The sequence below is a fragment of the Callionymus lyra genome, chromosome 6 (genome assembly GCF_982586985.1).
Source record: "Callionymus lyra chromosome 6, fCalLyr1.hap1.1, whole genome shotgun sequence".
In the NCBI taxonomy this organism is placed as follows: Eukaryota; Metazoa; Chordata; class Actinopteri; order Syngnathiformes; family Callionymidae; genus Callionymus; species Callionymus lyra.
This window is the reverse complement of record NC_141823.1, coordinates 24,520,553-24,539,551: the sequence shown is the minus strand read 5'-3', so window position 1 is coordinate 24,539,551 and position 18,999 is coordinate 24,520,553. Positions and strand designations below refer to the sequence as shown.

The following is an 18,999-nucleotide window of genomic DNA, read 5'->3' as shown; positions in this document are numbered from 1 at the left end:
GGCCAACTATGGTGTCCCCCAAGGTTCTGTTCTTGGCCTGACTCTATATTTACAATCTATATGCTTCCAACAGGTAATTTGATCAGAACGTTCCCCGTTTTGCTGATGACACCCAGCTGTCTTTGTCAATGAAGCCAGATGAAATCAACAACTAACACGACTACAGTCTTGTATTACAAATATCAATTTAATTAACAAAGTCTTTCTAATCTAATCTAATTCATGGATGACCCCAAACTTTATTTGAACTCAGGGGTTCAACACAGGGTTATACTACTTACATTTTATTTAAATGCCTTTATTGTCATTATACAACAGCACAGTTCCAAGGTGTAAATCGAATTTAAAAGGCGGACATGAGGATTATGGTATATGTATAGTTTTCTCTTGATTGTCGCACATTGGTGAACTAGATGATCTTTGTGCATACAAGAGTCAAACATGCCTGGTACAATAATTACCTTGTGTTATCTCTCAATAATAAAATGGTCAACGTGTGTTGTATGCTTTACCTCAGAGCTTGAGCAACAAACAAAGACTTATATTAATAATGACCACAGTGTCAGCTGCACACGGATCCGTCTGTGATCACATGTGATTCATCAGACTCACTGCCTGGAGAGTACCAGCGAGCTGATGTATCGAGCAGATCCAGCCGTGCCTCCAGGCGGGTGGTCTTTATTCCAGAAGACCCAATTTATCATCTGTGTCTTCATCCATCACCACCTCAATAACCCTCCGCCTCGGTCTCCGGTGGTCAGTCACTTTTCACTTTTTTGTCATCCTCTCACCAGCACCAGGCACTCGCTCGCACTTCTGCACTGGAGGTGATTCTCTGCGGAGTTTCCCAACAAATCCTCGCTGTCAAGAGGAGGCACTACCCTCCAGGAAGTCAAGCCCCACAATTGTCAGCTTGTTTGTTGTCCTATGAATCAGCCGCTGGATTTATTGCTGGGATTTGATGCAGGAGTGCACAAATCCCTTCTATGAATTTTAATAATGGCTTAGGATGCCAGCTGTGTTGATACTTTTGAGCAAGTCCCAGCTAGATTCTATCAAACATGGGCGGGACATCTCAACATCACCTCTACTGTTAAGGCAATACTTTGAAGTTAGATTTAGTGCAGCCCTTTGCTAGTAGAGGCTCGGAGTAGAACCGCTGCTCCTCCGCGTTGAGAGGAATCAGTTGAGATGAACATCTCATCAGGATGCCTCCAGGACGCCTTCCTGGTGAGGTGTTCAGGGCCTGTCCCACCGGTAGGAGACCACGGGGCAGACCCAGGAGAGACTATACAAATAATTACTATACAAATAAACTTTACTTTCTTACTAACTATGTCTCTGAGCTGGTCTGGGAACGCCTTGGGGTCCCTGGGGAGGAGCTGGATGATGTAGCTGGGGTGAAAGTCTTCGCCCCCCTGCTGAAGCTGCTGCCCCCGCGACCCGAAACCAGATAAGCAGAGGCAAACAAAACAAAAAAGGCAAAACCTTTGTTTTAGGACTTTCTTTTATACCTCATTGTGTTCCATTCCAACCCCTCCAAGATATGGATCTCTTCACCGTTTGGTCAAATGTTCTCCTTACTTTGCCTTTTTAAATAGTGTATTTAGCGCCCCCTTGTGTTAGCAATGTCTAAAACTTTGGACTTTGCATCTGTATTTGTTTGAAAAATGTGTTTCCATTTCTTTCTTTTATTATTGAGAAATCTATTTCAAAGCGTTGGTGGCCCAGAATTGCAAAACTAAATTGTAAAACACCATGAAACGAATTTACAGTTTTCTAAAACATCTTTTTTTTTTTATTTAATGACAACGGAAATTATTTCTAAACAAGTAAGTAAGTAAGTAACTCATTTTTATTTGTATAGCGCTTTTCCAGACCAGGGTCACAAAGCGCATATTGTATTTTTTATATATGAATAATGATTCAATGTGTGCTTGCTTGGATAAGCTTTACTGCTGCATAGTAGAATTAATATTTTGAATAACCTGAAGTCGATTTTAAATCCTTAAGGATTACTCATCAGTCATGTAAAGAGATTTCACTTGTGTGTAAATCCTTGCCTGGCGAAATAAAGCTATATTTACATTTTGATTTCTCTTTTTTTTTCAAACCATATTTCAGCAGCTTCATCTTTTCTATAGAATAATATCAAGTGGGCAAAGGTGTACATTGGTTTGGGAGTTTCTTGGAAAGAGAACAGTCACTGTGTGAACTCATTCCCACTCACTGAGCTCAGCCATCCGTGGAGTGGGAAGTGGAGATTGTGGTTCCTATAGGTGTCAGACGTCGAGAGAATCCTTCCACCTGTGAAATATTAATGATGAGACAATCTCTCAAGATGTGTGGTTTTTGTGACTGATGGCTGCAATCCTCAGTGTTGACTCAGCGAACACACCCACACGCAATATTTCTAAATCATTAATGGAAATGGGATCTGAAAGGTGGATGATGTCAAACCCACAATGCTGAATCTTTGATTCAAATAAAGGCTGTAAAAGTCAGTTCAGCACTCAGCTTTTACTTTGTACATGTTTGTGGTTAACTCTCATATGAATGAACCTTTAAAGAACATTTACATCATTTCATATTTCTAACCAACATGACCCTGAATCTGTTGTAGAAAGTTGAAAACACTTTCTTCTTTCTGATTTGTCTGCTTATGAACATCGTTCTACTAAGACCAGAACATTTCTTTATTGTAGATCGTGTTACTGTCATTATCTCTCTTGTGTCTGTTAGCCAAATACCCAAAAAGTAGAGAAGAGAATTCAAAAAAACGTTCAATAATTGTTTTAATGGGAAAAGAAGCAGAAGATTAGACCATTGTGGTGTTCTCAATACAACCACTACTGACTAGATTTCTACTTGGTTGTGCAAGTCATTGTCAAAGAGCTACTACCACCTGCTGTCCCATTGTGCCCAATGCTATTTCGATATTTCAAATGCCAAAAACACAAATCAAATTATTTAGATATAATTATTGTTGGGGCAATAAAATTAGACTCAAAATTAACGGCTTGACAAAGGGAGTACTCTGATGGTTTTAGTAGTTATTTATTATAATATTGAACGTAAAACATTGTCAGAACATCACCCTGTTACAACCCAACATTGTTGTGATACAATTAAATTATAACTTAAAGGTGGTGCTTAAATTGAAAGAGAAACAATACATCAATATTGTCATATGCAAAGATAAAGGGATTTCTTAAATACTCTTGATTGATTTAATGAGCTCTAAATTTAAGGACTAATTTGGGGAGCAAATACAAATACTAATAATAAAAGAATATCACAATATAACATATGTTATACTTTAAAATCTGCATTACATTCTTGATCTTTTCTTGCATAGCTGGTGCAAGTTAAGCACATGTTTATTTGTAAACACCCTGTTAAAAGACAACAAACTTTTTTTTCTTCATTTCAAGCGCAAGTAATGTTTGGAATTGCATTTTTCATTTGTCATAGAACTTGTTGTTGTTGATCCTCACTGGAGTTTGTTTCTTGGCCCGTGGTCACAGAAACCACAGCAACCTGGACACAAACACATGGAAGAGTGTCTTTCACAAGCTGATTTAAAAAGGTACAGGACAACAAGAGAGTGAAAGAATGATCAAATAATGCTAAAAAATGCTTTAAATAAACATACAAATTTGGAAAGAAGAACGCTGTTTATTATAAGTGACACTTCAAGTGTGTGACAAGGACAGAAGTGACTCTATAATAACTAAAATCTGTGTTCAGGAACAATAGCTTCAATTCATGTAATTTCGGGAGAAAGACGGCGGGAGCAAGTTATTTCAATCACGTCAGCGCGGCCGACTGGAGTCTGACGTCAGGTCTGCATCATTCTTTATTATTAAACCCAAACATGACGCTTACATAACTCATGTCCTAATCTGTCACTTCCTGTTTCCCTCTCTGTTTTGATGGAGGCGTGGTAAATAGTTTATGTGTCTTTCATTTGCCATGAACTTGTTTTTCTACCTCAAAAACTATACACAAGTTAATCAAAAGACAATGTGCAATATTATGGTTGCTTTGTTTTATATCAGCAACAGATAAACAAGTTCTAGTCAAATCTATTCATGAAACAAGAAAGACGATTAGAATCTTTTTTCTTTTCTTTTTTTGTTAGATACATTGAGCTGAAAACACCACGGCAAGGACCTCTCAAAACTATTTGTCTTGTCTTTGAAACATTAAAATTAGATTAGATTGACTTCATTAACCCCTCTGGAGATCATCATTATTTGTCAAACTCACCCAAGTTCCAAATCCAAAACACGTAGAACCAGCACATCCCGTTGGCCTGCACAATATTGAATTCACTTTAAATCAAAATCAGATAAAAAATATTTTGTTTAAATCATACCCTAAGACAATAAAAAATAACACTGTTAAAAGTGACCTTCTGTGAGAGGAGTCACAGATAGACGGCTAAATGTTACATTTATTTAGTTTATTTCATTTTGATGTCATGTGTGTGATTGAGTTTGACTCTGGATTAAGATCAACTAAAAATAACAACAAAAGACTCACTGCATTATCTTTTAAAAATAAAGTAAATATTCCATGTTGCATTATGGGCAAGTAAAATGACCTCAAACCACAAATAAATGATTATTAAAAGTTCTATGATACTTCATACAGTTGAGATTTAGACATAGAATACAATTGAATTCATTTTTAAAGGAAATTAAGATTAAATAAACTGTAATTGCAAATAATAAGTCCAAATCCTTAGAATTAAATAAAGCTTTGTTCTAATATGTTCTTGTATATGTTGTAACAACAAGCCAATTATCTGTTCTGTAATCTTTCATCAGTTGCTATTTCTCTTCTTCTTTTTTACCTTTCCTTCAACAATAAAACATCTCCTTAAGTATTAAATGTTTGTTCTAATATGTTCTTGTATATGTTGTAACAACAAGCCAATTATCTGTTCTGTAATCTTTCATCAGTTGCTATTTCTCTTCTTCTTTTACCTTTCCTTCAACAATAAAACATCTCCTTAAGTCTTAAATGCACAGTATATATATATATATATATATATATATATATATATATATATATATATATATATATATATATAAAGATATTTGAATGAAATTCACCTAAAATATATTATAAATATTTTTTTTTTAATTATTTGGTGCACTAAAGAAGGTTTCCCAACAATCAATGAGGCCACTCGAGTGCTTTACAAAACAAAACGTATTTTTATTTTCTTCATTTATTCACAAATATGACAGAGAGTGTGGACAAGATTGTGGGAGTTCCTGTTGTGAACCAAGATACGTTTATTATTTGCAGTGGGTTTTGTTTTAAACGCTGTTGCCTTGTCAGACGATTCTACATATTTACATCAACTTCTTCTGCATTCGCAACTCTTGCTTTGCACCACTGCACACCTCACTCCACAGATCCATGGTTAAAAAACGACAACACCGAGGCTCATAAGCACTTCAGCAGGAAGAAGTTGCAGAAAGCTCCGCGGGGACAGTCGCACATCTTCCCGATCCGAGCGCCTTTACGCACCGCGCACTGCTCCCCGACGTCACACTGAGAGGAAAAACACGGGCTTTTATTAACCATTCAGAATTATAAACTAACAAAAAATCTAAAACACTGAGGCGTCAAGTACCGTTGGGACTTGTCCAAATTTCTTTTCCCACATGGGCAGCCTCTTGGTCTGCAGTTTCTCGAGGACTTCTTGAAGAGCTCCGAGCTGCAAATAAACACACAAACGCACCATGAGACTTAAAAAAAAAAAAAAAACTGTTATTTCCAAAGATTTACCTTCTAAAACCAAGTTATTTGGAATTACAAATAATCAACGAAGTGCATTTATTTTTGTAACGCGACAACTTAAGACTAACTAAAATAAAGAATATAAAAAATATATATATAAAAAATGAATATTTGTTTTAAGGACGTTTTTAGTTGTTTAGACATTAGAATTTTTTAAACATCCGAACTGTTTTCTAAAGAAACCGTTAATTTGCTATTCTGTTGAAAACTTTTTGTCTGCAAAACTATTATTATAATTACTTTAAAGACTTTAAATCGGACAATAAACCCTCCTAACCGTTTACTAACGCGTAATTTAATTATTAAATCAAAGTTAAAATAAGAATAAAATCTGTCTCACCAGCTGCTTCTCGCTGGTCAAGTTCGGACCTTTCGGGTAAAAGTCCCGCAGCGCTCGTGGACTGAGCTCCTCCTCGGACTCCTCGTCCATCAGCTGCGGTTCTGCGGCGGTGGAGAGCAGCAGGAGGGCGGAGAGGACCAGTCCGCTGACGAGTCTGGAGCTCTGCATGGTCCCGGTGCACGTCTGCATGTCGCCTGTCAAAGGGTCTTAATGCCCACCCAGGCCCCTGCACGCACCTTTTATCTGACAGCTCCACCTTACTCCTCCAGCTTTTCTTTTTTTTTTCTGATAGTCGTGCGTAACAGCTGCTGGGTGAGTCATCTGGTTAAAGTTGCTGGGCAAAATATGCCTCCAAAAGTCAACAACAACAGCAGCTCTGCATTGGTCCACCCCAGAAAGCAATAGTTTTCTCAGGATGAGTCGAATCTGCTCGATGATATTTAGTCTCCAACTTTTTTTTATTATTTTAATTCGTCTTTTAGTCCTTCACAGCATGAGTGGATTTTATTGTCACTCAGTCTTTCATCCACATCAAGTCCAACCTTCCAGAATCTCAACTTCCTGAGTGAAATATTATAAATTAAACTCTTGGGTAGTTTGTTTATGACAAACACAAGAGAGAGATTTGAATCTAAATCTTGATTATTGTCTGCATTAAACATAACCTTGTTTGTTTCTGTAATACAATTTAATGATGAATTAATGGATGCATTCCACTTTTTTTTAATGCGAGATCAAACGTTACATTGTATTTCAAACACACAGAAACCTTTCTAAACCATACATGTATGTTTGTGTGTGTGTGTGTGTATGTGTGCATATTTGTGTGTGTGTTGGTGTGAATGTGGGCGTTTTAAATGTAGTCATTAGTTCTCCAGTGGTCTTGAGCTATCAGTTTCCTATTTAAAGTTCTATAAATATGAAGATACCTCGGCAACATGCTGCTAACCTGAATCTGTTTGTGTGAAGTTCATCCAGTGTGATTGCTCAGAGCTGCATGATGAGGGGATCAAAAAGTAAAGTAAAGTAATAAAAAAAAGAAGAACAAACGTTTAGTATATATTCTTTTGGAAAGTTATTGATAGTTAATTCCAATATGATAGTAGCAAGTGTGACTATTAAACACATAGTTTTCCTCCCATTAGTTTTATTAAGTCGTCGGTTTGAGTTTATTTCTGTTTAAATGTAGTATTCTGATGTTTTTGGCATAATTTAAAGAGACAATTTTCGTCAGCGGTAATACTTGGCTACAAAAGAACAATATCAGCTGAAAAAATGACAACTTCACAATGTACACAGCTGCTTCAAATTGATAAAACTAAATAAGTATTGGTGTTAGGAACCATATCATCTTTTCATCTGTGGGCCCAGCATGAACACAGAAAACGTGTTTACACACAAAAGAGACACACACAAACACCGGCTGCCGTTGTTTTTTTTTTTTTTGGAACGAGTAAACCTGCGCTTGAGTTATCATTATCCGCCACATTGAAATCCAGCTTCAAAGCTCCCTGTTTGGGGTCCGTCGCAGAGATGGAGCACAACATGGAGCTTCTGGCTGCATGACTCATGTTATTTACTCCCAGTTTTAATGGCTGAAGCATCGGTTTAAGTTCAAGCTGGCATTTGGATCCTCGTCTACAACTTCATTAGACAGCTTCAGCGTGTGACCCCACATTAAACAGAAGGTGGTGAGTGGTCTCTATGGTGCATCACCAGTGATTCTGAATCCAGCACAAACAGACACACTCATTAATGTTGTAGTCTATTTAAGTACTTCTACTTCTACTCCAAACACTCCAACACACATGTAAAAATTGTAATAATAATTAAATCAATGTTCTTTTCTTAAATCCCACTACAATTTAATAATTTGTTATCCTATCCTATCATTAACGACCCATATTGTCACTACAGTCACATACTTTTGTTAGTTGTAAACATAGCAGGTTAGATGATATAAAAGTAAACCTTAAACATTTTAAATAATAAAAATGAGCTACAGAACAGGATTAATATGTGTTTGTTTCTGATTCTACGTATTTGAACTTGTTCTTAAACACGATAGTCACATGAATTTATTGAGTTATTTAAAATATCAATGCTACGCAATAATACATATAGTTGGATGATAAAAGGGTACACAGTCCCATAGAGAACATATCTGAAGACACCAGCCCCGATAGGGATCAGTAATAGAAATGTTTTGGACATATAATGATGGCTAGTTAGTGTCATATCCTTGTTTACATTTTTTATCTAACTACACTGTCTATGAGGTTTAGGGATGTAGATCTACTGGTATACAGAGAGCTTTGTTCTTTGACTTCTCTTTTTACCACTACAGATGGGTGCAGCGCCTGCATTACTGCTGATGTCACCTGAATCCACCTGTCGATCTTACGCTCAAGTCTTCCCTCACTCATGAACAAGACGATGATACTCCGATATTCATGGTGGAGTCCAACAATTCACTGGAAAGGAGTTCAACTTAATTTGCTATGCGGACCAAGCTCTTACACCATTCGTACATGGAAGTAACAGCCATTATCAAAGTACCTGATACCCTATTTCCCCAGCCCTCAGAGGAGTCCCTGTGCTACAAAGGCTGAATGCCTTTGCCAGATCCACAAAACACCCATGAACCCTCAAAGATCCTGCCGAGGGTAAGAAGCTTATCAACAGTCCCACAACCCAGACAAAAACCACATTGCACGTCATTAATCCGAGGATGAACTTTCCAACGGAGCCTCCTTTCCAGGAACCCTTAATAGACCTTGCCAGGGATTCTGAGGAGTGTGATCCCCCTATAGTTGAAAGAAACCATCTGACACCCCTTTTGGAGCCAACAACCCAGTCTGCCCATCTCTAACCACCTCGGCAACCTTGACTCAATAGATAGAGGAGCCAACGTCCGAGTCCACTGACCCTGCTTCCTCCCCGGAAAGCATTTTTGTGAGATTAAGGAGGTCTTCGAAGTATTCTTTCTATCGAGTAACAACATCCGGAGCTGAGGTCAGCAGCCCGCCATCATCACTAAACACAGTGTCGACAGTGCTTCCACCTTCTGAGCTCACTGATGGTTTCACAGAACCTCTCTGAAGCCATATAGACGTTGGTTGGACTCCCTGGCCTCACCAAACTCCCAAAAGGACCAAAATTCCTTTTTCTTCGGCTTGACCGCATCCTTCACCGTTGGGGTCCACCCAACGTGTTCTTGGATTTACCGCCATGACAGGAACGGGCCACCTTACGGACAAAGCCACATCTGGACTCAATGTCCCCCACCTCACCAAGAACAGGGTTGAAAATTCTCTCAGAGGTGGGAGTTGAAGCCCCCCTTTGACAGTAGACTCTGCCAGAAGTTTCCCAGCGGTCCCTAACAACACATTTGGGTCTGCCAGGACAGACCAGCAGCCTTCCCCCACCATCTAAGCCAACTCACGCCCAGGTGGTGATCAGGTGACAGCTTCACCCCAAGTGTCCAAGACATGAGGTCACAAGTCCGATGACACAACTTCAAACTAAGACCACTTCTTGGCATTCTTTTAAAAGTACTGGTTTGTCACTTGTATTGGATGAAACCGTAAAAAATGTGATACAGTAATAACATATTGTTGTCATATCTTGTTCTCTGTCACCTTGAGCCACTTATTATCTGCAATTAACTTTTCTAGTAAACTTGTATTATTGTCCATGTAGTACTTCCCCAATAAAATACGCCACAGTAATAAAGAAGGATCTCTCTGAAGCATAGATCATGTCACCGTACAATAGCACAACCGCTGGAGCCTCTTGTCAGCATGGAGCGACGACTTTCCGGGATGAATGAGTCAATAATAGGAGGCGAGCAAGCGGAAAATGAACGTTGGGGGAAATTTCACGTATTTGTGATGGCACATACAGCAGACTTTTCCTGGCCTTTCATTGGTCAATAGACGATGATAATCTGCTGCACCGAGGAACCATCAGGGTTGAGAGTTAATTACTGCTGTGACTCATCGCTAATTGCTACATCTCAAGTTTACGTGAAACAAGACCGTGATTAATGAGCATCATTACTGTTGTGATGCAGAGAAAGTGTGTGATACAGTCTTTAAAAAGAGGGTTTTTTTTAAAAAACACACCCCAGTGATCTCAGTAGATGTTCATTCAGCCCCAAAAGCAATCAAGCCACGGATCAGTATATCAACATTTTATGTTCTTGTGATGGTTTCAGTGCAACTATCAAGTGTTTATACATCCTTTCAGCCGCGTTGAATGCAGATGCAGATTGTGTACTTTATCTACTGTGGTGACGGTTTCATAAAAGTGAAATATTGTCATTATTTTCAAGGTCTAGTTGTTAGAGAAGTTGAAATGGCTCTTCTGGTTCATGCAGATGAAATGATGTGATTTGGAGAAAAAAAAAAAGCAGAGGCAAACATTCATGCAGAACCTTTTTTATTCCCAAGATACATTATTAAAATGATTCTACAGTCTTCTGTTCACAACATCCGAAGTCTACTCAGCCATTGCAGATGTTTCAACAGAAGCATGTTTGTCATTCAATAGACCATGACTCTGAGTGACATACCAGGGAAGGAGATAAATACTACCATTACACTCTTGCTGTAATGAAAAATACATTAAAGAAAGTATCATAGCTTCAAGAAATAATTTGAGCAAATACAGTCCACAGTTCACACGCTATAGATAGAAGTTTAACTTTAAGCCAACTGATTACACTTTCCAACAGCACAACTATTTATCCGCTCTGATCGCACATTAAAACACTTTTCTCGGCAGAACTTTGATGTCCAGCGTGTGGCTTTCTGCCCACCTTTGTTTCATCTTTCTCTATCTTTCACATCCAAATATTTACAAAGACTTATTCTGCTTTGTGTCAAAAGTCAGAGCATTTAAGATGTTGTATCCCTTATAATTGACACACATAATAAATATAGCTTTTTACTTCAGTGGAAAAATGAACTTTTTTAACACAAAGTTTGTGTTGAATCTCCAGGAGGCGACATCGTGCTTTCATAAAAAAATACATCCGTCCGTCAGTCCGTCCGTCCATCCATCAATCCATCCATCCTTCCATCCATCCATCCATCCATCCATCCATCCATCCATCCATCCATCCATCCATCCATCCATCCATCCATCCATCCATCCATCCATCCATCCATCCATCCATCCATCCATCCATCCATCCATCCATCCATCCATCACCCATCCATCCGTCCGTCCATCCATCCATCCATCCATCCATCCATCCATCCATCCATCCATCCATCCATCCATCCATCCATCCATCCATCCATCCATCCATCCATCCATCCATCCATCCATCCATCCATCCATCCATCCATCCATCCATCCATCCATCCATCCATAACCCATCCATCCGTCCATCCATCCAACCATCCATCCATCCAACCATCCATCCATCCATCCATCCATCCATCCATCCATCCATCCATCCATCCATCCATCCATCCATCCATCCATCCATCCATCCATCCATCCAAGTACAAACTTTTATGTATTCCTATGCAAAGGAAAGTCCCATATGACCGATGTGTCCATTTGACCTCGTAAGTACCACAGTGTAGGATTGATCAAGCAATAATCAGCTGGTTTGACTCTTGTCAATTCAACCAGATAATAATCTCTCCCTCTTGTTCTCCAAAAAAACTTTTCGGAATTCAATATTTCCCCCAGGAGTTGTTGGTGAAACCTCAACAAGGACAACGATTGTCTATTGGATTTACATTAAAACTATTGACGTTGTCGCCTGAGCGCTAAAGTTGCGTCCTCAAACACATTTTTCTTTCATGTCAGCTACCGAGTCAATTATTGGGATCAGTGGAAGAGCCCTTCAATCACCCAACAATTACACACTTCTAGCACCTGAAGATTGGTTCAGTAAAAGTATTGATTGTGTTTCCCAGGTTGATCGTGATTACAGAAAAGTGTCCTCCACATCCAGACAGTCTTTCAGCGGGTGGTCCAGTTGCAGCAGGTCGTGTTTACCTAAGCAGGATCGAACTCCTCCCTCTTCGCCAGACTCGTAATTATGTCAACGATTTCCCCTGAATTAGTTGATTTCCTTTATCAGTGACTTTGAATGGCGAGTCTGTCCCCCTAACTACCGAGAGAACACCGTGAAGAGCCTTCAGAAGGTTTCAGACAGTAGTCTGTGTTTACTTTTCTCTTTACCGCCTTTTAAAAAACCCTCTGGCGAAGTTCATCCAGTCATGCATCCGACGATTACCTCCCGTCAGAACCAATTCCTTCACCTCATGTGTCTCGGTCATATTTATTCTTTCATACGCCTGCAGTTGAATCGACCAGTCTTTATGACACATTGTGCATCATTAAAAAGAAGGGTGAGAATATGTTTCAAATGTATGTGGGCGTTGGACGTGATTAATTCAATAGTTGCATTTTTCTGCCTCTAAATGCCAATGATAAGCTCCTTTAATACTGGTTTGTGGTAGAGGATGATGATGAAATACTCACCCAGTATAAACTATAAACAGTATAAATAATATATGTTAAAATAAAGATGACCGTGATCAAGCAGTTGAAACTAATCGTTCATTATAATGGCATCAGATAAATACTTTTACTTGTATTCAACCCTTTACATCAGACTTCATTCTGACAGCTCTGTATTCTTCAGGAGTGTCTGTGTGAGTCACGGCTAGATAATTAAAGGTTGTGGGTTGAAGACCTTTTGCCATCTGCCTACACTACCCAGAGACTTCATTTGAATCAGTCGAACATGTGCCGAAGATGTGAAAATGAATCCTTTTTTTCTAAAAGTATCCAAGGACCAATGCAAAACATGTTCATTTCATATTATTGTTCCAGAAACTACTAAATCAAATCCATAATTCACGCTCTTGTGTCCACAAAAATCAAGTATACATCACCATGTAGACATTAGTGATAATGACAAGAATCTAGATCAGTCCGCTTAAGTTAAGTTCCTGTTAATACTACTCTTATTAGATTCCAGTGAATGTTATCTCAATCGTTCTCTGGCAGGGATGGAAGCCCCTTCAGTGAAGCCTGTGTACAGCTTAACATAAAAAAAATCTGTTTGGTCTTTGTTCAGTCTAATAACACGATAACTCAAAGTGACATCGGAGCAGCAGAGATCAGTGCTGGGTGAGTGAGAATTTGACTTTTTATTTATTGAAGCTAAAATAAGCTGTAAAAAAAAAACTTTCAAAAGGATTTTCAATACATGAGACTTTTTTTAGACTTGGCTGACTTGATTTTAAGAGAAGGGTCATTTGTGGATGACCTGGTGGGAGTAGAGTCAGGCTTTTTTGTCGTGTTATAAACGGAAGTGGCGGCACTGGAATTATATCTTTGCGTGTTTTTTCGGTTCAATTTCAAGACCGTGATCACAGCAATACAAATAATAACTCTCTATATAGTCATGATCTTTTTTAACCATCTGACACTGAACTTGGAAAACAAATGGGTCGCAGAAGATAATATAGAAGGGGGGGGGGACTATCTGTAGTTATTTAATATACATATTAATATATTTGTGTATTTGTGTTTGAAAACATGAGTCTGTCTGGAAGAATCCCATCAAAAGGATGCATCTGGCGTTTCTCTTCGCTTCGTTACTGTCACAGGAAACCTTAAATTGAACCTTCCATCTTCAGCTGACCCATCAGGCTGATGATGGAGACTACCCTGTAGCGCTGAAGCCTTCATGGGCAATCCGGTTCTGAAACAGACACTAGAGGACATGGGGAGATGGAACCCGTGACCTTTCTATTTCCCACTGGCATGTCAGTCTCCTCCTCCTGGATTGACCAGTGACCGTTAAGACCAGAAAAAGCCACAATCTGAGATGCGTCCCAGTGTAATTACCAATCTTGAATAATTCATCTTGGCTCTCTAACAGCTCACATCATTCACGTGGCTTCTGTGTGTGTGTGTTTGCTGGCGGGTCCATAGATCAACTATTCTCTCTGACAATCAAGCTCGACAAATGTCCTCGTCGGTGACATCACTCACGACCCAAAGGTCTCGGTCTCGAGCCCCGACCTGACTGATGGAGCGTCACCTGCTCCGGAAGCAGCTTGTTTGTCGACAACAGAAACAAGGCACGTCACACCAGGTTGTTCAATAATGCATATTTTAAGAAGATACACTTTTGACGTAAAGGTTCTCAATAGAAAAACAAATTTAGAAGCACTTAAATTATGTGGGAAACATTTTATATATGAGCCAGCGGGAGCGACACCCACACTTGTATGACGAGTATTCACTAATAAAAGACTTCTTAAATGTCAACCGGTTATTTCTAAATGGAAGAATAAAAGAGCACCTTTTCTCTCTGAATCACACCCAGAATACAGCGCGGCTTTGAACTCCTCTGAGTCTACGACTGTTCTTTCATTAAAACTGAGTGATCGAGTTATCAATGGGCTGCTTCCTCTTTTCTCTTTCAAAGTATTGACGATACAAATAATGAGAAACAACTCTGGGAATTGGAAAAATAATTAAAAATGAATAAGCCTTTACATCAGACCTGGGCAAAGTGCGGCCCGGGGGCCACATGCGGCCCTTTGATTGCATTTATGCAGCCCTCATTATGTCAAAGTATGATCATCAATATGATCATGTATAAATGGTTCTAATGCATTAACAAATGTATTTTGTATTTATTATTAATTTACATTTTCACATAACACCTCCCTCCTTTTTGTGTATAATGTTTCGAGTATATATTAATCCCTCAGAAATTTTCAAGTTAATTGAAGAACTGTTTTGAAAAAAACTCATCTATACAAGAATAAAATTGCAGCATATGTAGCTTAATAAATGTCTTTTTTTTAGGGATTTTTTCGTCTTTCATTTTGCTTGTCGGCCCCTAACAACATTCACAGAATTGAATGTGGCCCTTGAAGAATTTTAATTGCCCACCCCTGCTTTACATGATTCTATCTGGAGCAAATCTATTTTGGGGGAATTTGTATTTAATTTAATTTTTATGATTCTATGTGAACTACTCTGCAGCCAGAATTCTGACCCGCTCTAGTAGAAGAACTCACATTTCCCCGATCCTTAAATCTCTTCACTGGCTGCCAGTTTCTTTCAGGATCTATTTTAGAATCCTGGTTCTTTCTTTCAGATCTATTCATGGTCAGACTCCTCCTTACATCAGTGATCTGATCCAGCCTTACACCCCAGCTCGGGCTCTCTCTTCAAGAAACATCATAAGACAATCTTATTTGTGCAGGCTTTTCCTTGACTTTCTGGGACTTGTGTTTGTCTTATATGTCTTGATCATTTAAAGTATATATTTTACTGTGTATTGTTTCTGATTGTTAAAGCGCTCTGGGACCCTGGTCTAGAAAGGCACTTTACAAATAATCTTTACTTACTTACTTACTTACTTACTGAACTTATAAATACTTCTCGCTTCTTTCGTGCGTTCGTGTGTGCGCAGCGTCTGACATACTGTATATATTTGTAAAGAAACAGCGCCCCCTACTGGTTATAGTAGGGACTGAGGGGTTGTCAAGCAAAAAGAAGGAAATGATAAACGCAAATACCATGGATTTTTTTTTAAAATTGTTATTCCATGGACAATGGATGGACGAAATCACTTTATAAGGGCATGAATATGTAATATGTACAGCAAAACAAACAATACAAAACATACTGTAAGTAAATAACCTCGCATGTGACCTTGCACCTTGACATCATGAAAATATATGTATCGTATATATTTTAATTTGTTTTATTAATATTTATCAGAAAAACATGTAAATATGATTTAAAATCAGTTTATATGAATCATATTATGTTTTTTTTTGCAGTAAAAAAGGACAAATAAAAAGAAGATAAAAATAAACAGTAACTGGGGAAGTGCTGGATGATTGAGATTGGAAGAGGAAAGTCTGGGCCTCCCTGCCGAAGCTGCTGACCCCGCAACTCGACCCCAGATAAATGGAAGAAGATGAACACGAAAAAGAGTACAAAGTTATATACATTTTTTTATGATCATGTTTATTTATATAGTTTTACACTGAGGGATGGATACATACGATTAAAAAGGCCACATTTGACTCACAGACCTGATAGGTGTAATAAATCATACAATACAGTGACGGAGAAAAGCAATTTATTTAAAATTATAGCCATTTATAACTATCATAGATTTAATCACATTTGCTAGTCATTATTCTACTGTTTCATCCGTCTGATTAAGTGGTCGTCCAATCTTTTAAACGTGAACATAGAAGAAGATTTATCATTGCTAATGCTACAAGTCACTGCAATAATAGGACAACCGTAGTCCGTACACAGGATTTCTGCAAAAATGATGATCCAAACTCAAACTTTAAAACTGCCTCCTGTTGTATATATGACAAAATAAAAAATATTAACCAATCAAATATTTATGACTCTGGTGATTGATGCTGTAAGACTGTTTTAATATTTAAAGCTGGATATTCACAGTAAAATGTTGGAAACAAGTAGGTGAAATGAACATGTCAACACGGAGCTACAGTTAGTGTAGATATTTGTAGAGTATATATTTGAATGTGTTTATCAACTGCTGACACGACTCAGACCCACTGCTCACATTTTATCCAGGCGTTCATCTTCAAGAATGTTTTAGTGTGTATGTCTGCTGCAGTGATGCATCTCTGACACATTATTAACACCACATAGAGGCAGTTTTCTAATTACTGCAGTTGTATTCAATTATTCATGTCTGTTTCAATGACTCTCTGCACTGCCACCATCACACACGGCAGCACTGCCCGAGATGTTTCGCCAAAGTGCTTCAACTTTATAAATGCTGAAGCTGTGAACAGCAATCATGCTTTTATTCCATAAACACAGTTTTGTGTTTAGACAACAATATCTAGTATGTATCAGAAATCCAGCATTTATAGCGAAACAAAATAAATTGTTTTTGGATTTGCACAGGTTCAGTTGAAGGTGAGACCATCTTGTTTTTCATTATGAAAGGGGTCAAAGGTTAAACACGCCAATGATACCTCAGGGCAGTTTTATCTCTCCACGCTCATCTGTACTGAGAGTCATGGGTCTGTGATTGGTACCTAATAAGCCTTCTGGGAAGGAACAGAGACAATAATCAATTTTTAAACCCAAATGTGATGAAAACAATTAAGTGTGCGGAGATGTGAGCATCTATTATTAACCAGGACTGCTCAGTAAGGGAATTTTAAATCTCACACTGTACAACATTGCGGCATAGAAAGTGAAAAGGTATTGAAACCATTTCCTTTGTTGTGATTTATTGTTATCATCATTCTAGTTCCATGTTAGCCAAAAAAGAAAGAAACGCTGATGTCCAGCAGAACTTGGTGAGTATTGATTCCTCTTTTATCACAGGGGTAATTGCCTCAGGGATAACATCTTACTAACCAAATCCATGAGAGGAAAAATTACATTTTAATGGGCTAATACATTTTAGGGTTGTGTAGATAAACACATTGGATGCACATAGTGAGTGTGTTTGCTGGAATTTATACACGTCAGTGGACGGATCCACCTTGATTGATCTTATTTAAAATCAGTCAAAGATTTCATAATGGTTACTGTAGAATAAACAATAGAGCATGAACCACTGAGAAATATCTGTGGTATTTAAATTAAAGTTGTCGTCAACAAGTTTCCATATTTGGAACAGTGACGTCAAACCAAGTGTGATCTCATTCACAAGTTCAAAATAAAAGATTCTCTATCCTCAAACAGTTCAATGCAACTTTGAAAACATGGAAAGACAGGAAAACCATTTTGAGAATTTAGTAATTAACATTGACACATAGCAGCTTCACTTTGTAGTGTTTTTATTTAAGTAATCGTAAAAGGCTTGTCAGACATTTAAATACTGTTTATCTATAATAAGTAAAACATTGTGTATTTCTCTGGTTCCTTAATTGAGACTGCAGGGTCACATGATTTCTGCTCAAGGACTGCAAAATGGCCCCTGGTCTGGACTTTGGCACAGACCGGATTCAAAGTATTTCAGTTGATAAATAAACAGCAATTCTGTCTATACTGCGTCGATAAAAAAATGGCAATCAAAAGACCATGTTACTAGCTGGTCCATTAAGAGATTTCACAAACTTTTAAATGTGGATAAATGAAGGGATGTACACAAGGTCAAGGGATAAAACATTTTCCTTGTTTAATATTTTATTTTCTATCGAACATTCAATTGACAGCAATTATGATTAAGAAGTACATTTATATTTAATACATAAAGAGCAACGGTTCATGTATACTATCTTGATCTAATGGTTGCCATTACCTATGGGTACTCTGCTGCAACCGCCATGGACTGGCGTATAACAGGTTTTATTTTTGAAATGTCATCCACTGTCCAAATTAAAAGTTCACCATGAATACAGAATAAAGCCTGAAACAGCAGCTGACTGTTTATCTTCTTAATTAATTTATTTTTTTACAATTTTAGTGTTTTTATTAGAGGTTGTTAAGACTGTAATTTGAAGCTGTGGTTACTGTTTATTGAACGATGGATTTACTGACATGATAGTGACTCATCCTTGTAAGTGATGAAACGGAGGATTTAAATGGGCAGCTGTGTACACTCCCTGCTATTGTCGTCAAACACAGCATAGACACAGTGTCAAATGTTGGAAAATGTATCTTCGAAACATGATATGTTATATTTAAATGATGTTCAATTTGTTGCTTTCATGTAGTGATGGTAATTGAAGTTATTTTGTCCTTCTTAGTCAAGTAAACAGACAACAGTATAAACATGTGATGTGTTTATTGAACAGAGAACACTTACATGCCACAGTCAAAAA

The 18,999-nt window shown here is 38.1% G+C and overlaps 1 protein-coding gene across 1 annotated transcript; it reads right to left on the bottom strand.

Moving 5' to 3' along the window:
• Positions 1–5,255: 5,255 nt before the first annotated feature.
• On the bottom strand, positions 5,256–6,357 carry cart3 (cocaine- and amphetamine-regulated transcript 3). The gene is made up of 3 exons (XM_087793367.1): positions 6,161–6,357; positions 5,654–5,737; positions 5,256–5,571 (listed from the first exon to the last, which is right to left on the bottom strand). Exons 1-3 carry the CDS (start codon positions 6,347–6,349, stop codon positions 5,464–5,466), a joined length of 381 nt encoding a protein of 126 aa, XP_087649493.1. The 5' UTR covers positions 6,350–6,357; the 3' UTR covers positions 5,256–5,463.
• Between the last annotated feature and the right edge of the window lie 12,642 nt (positions 6,358–18,999).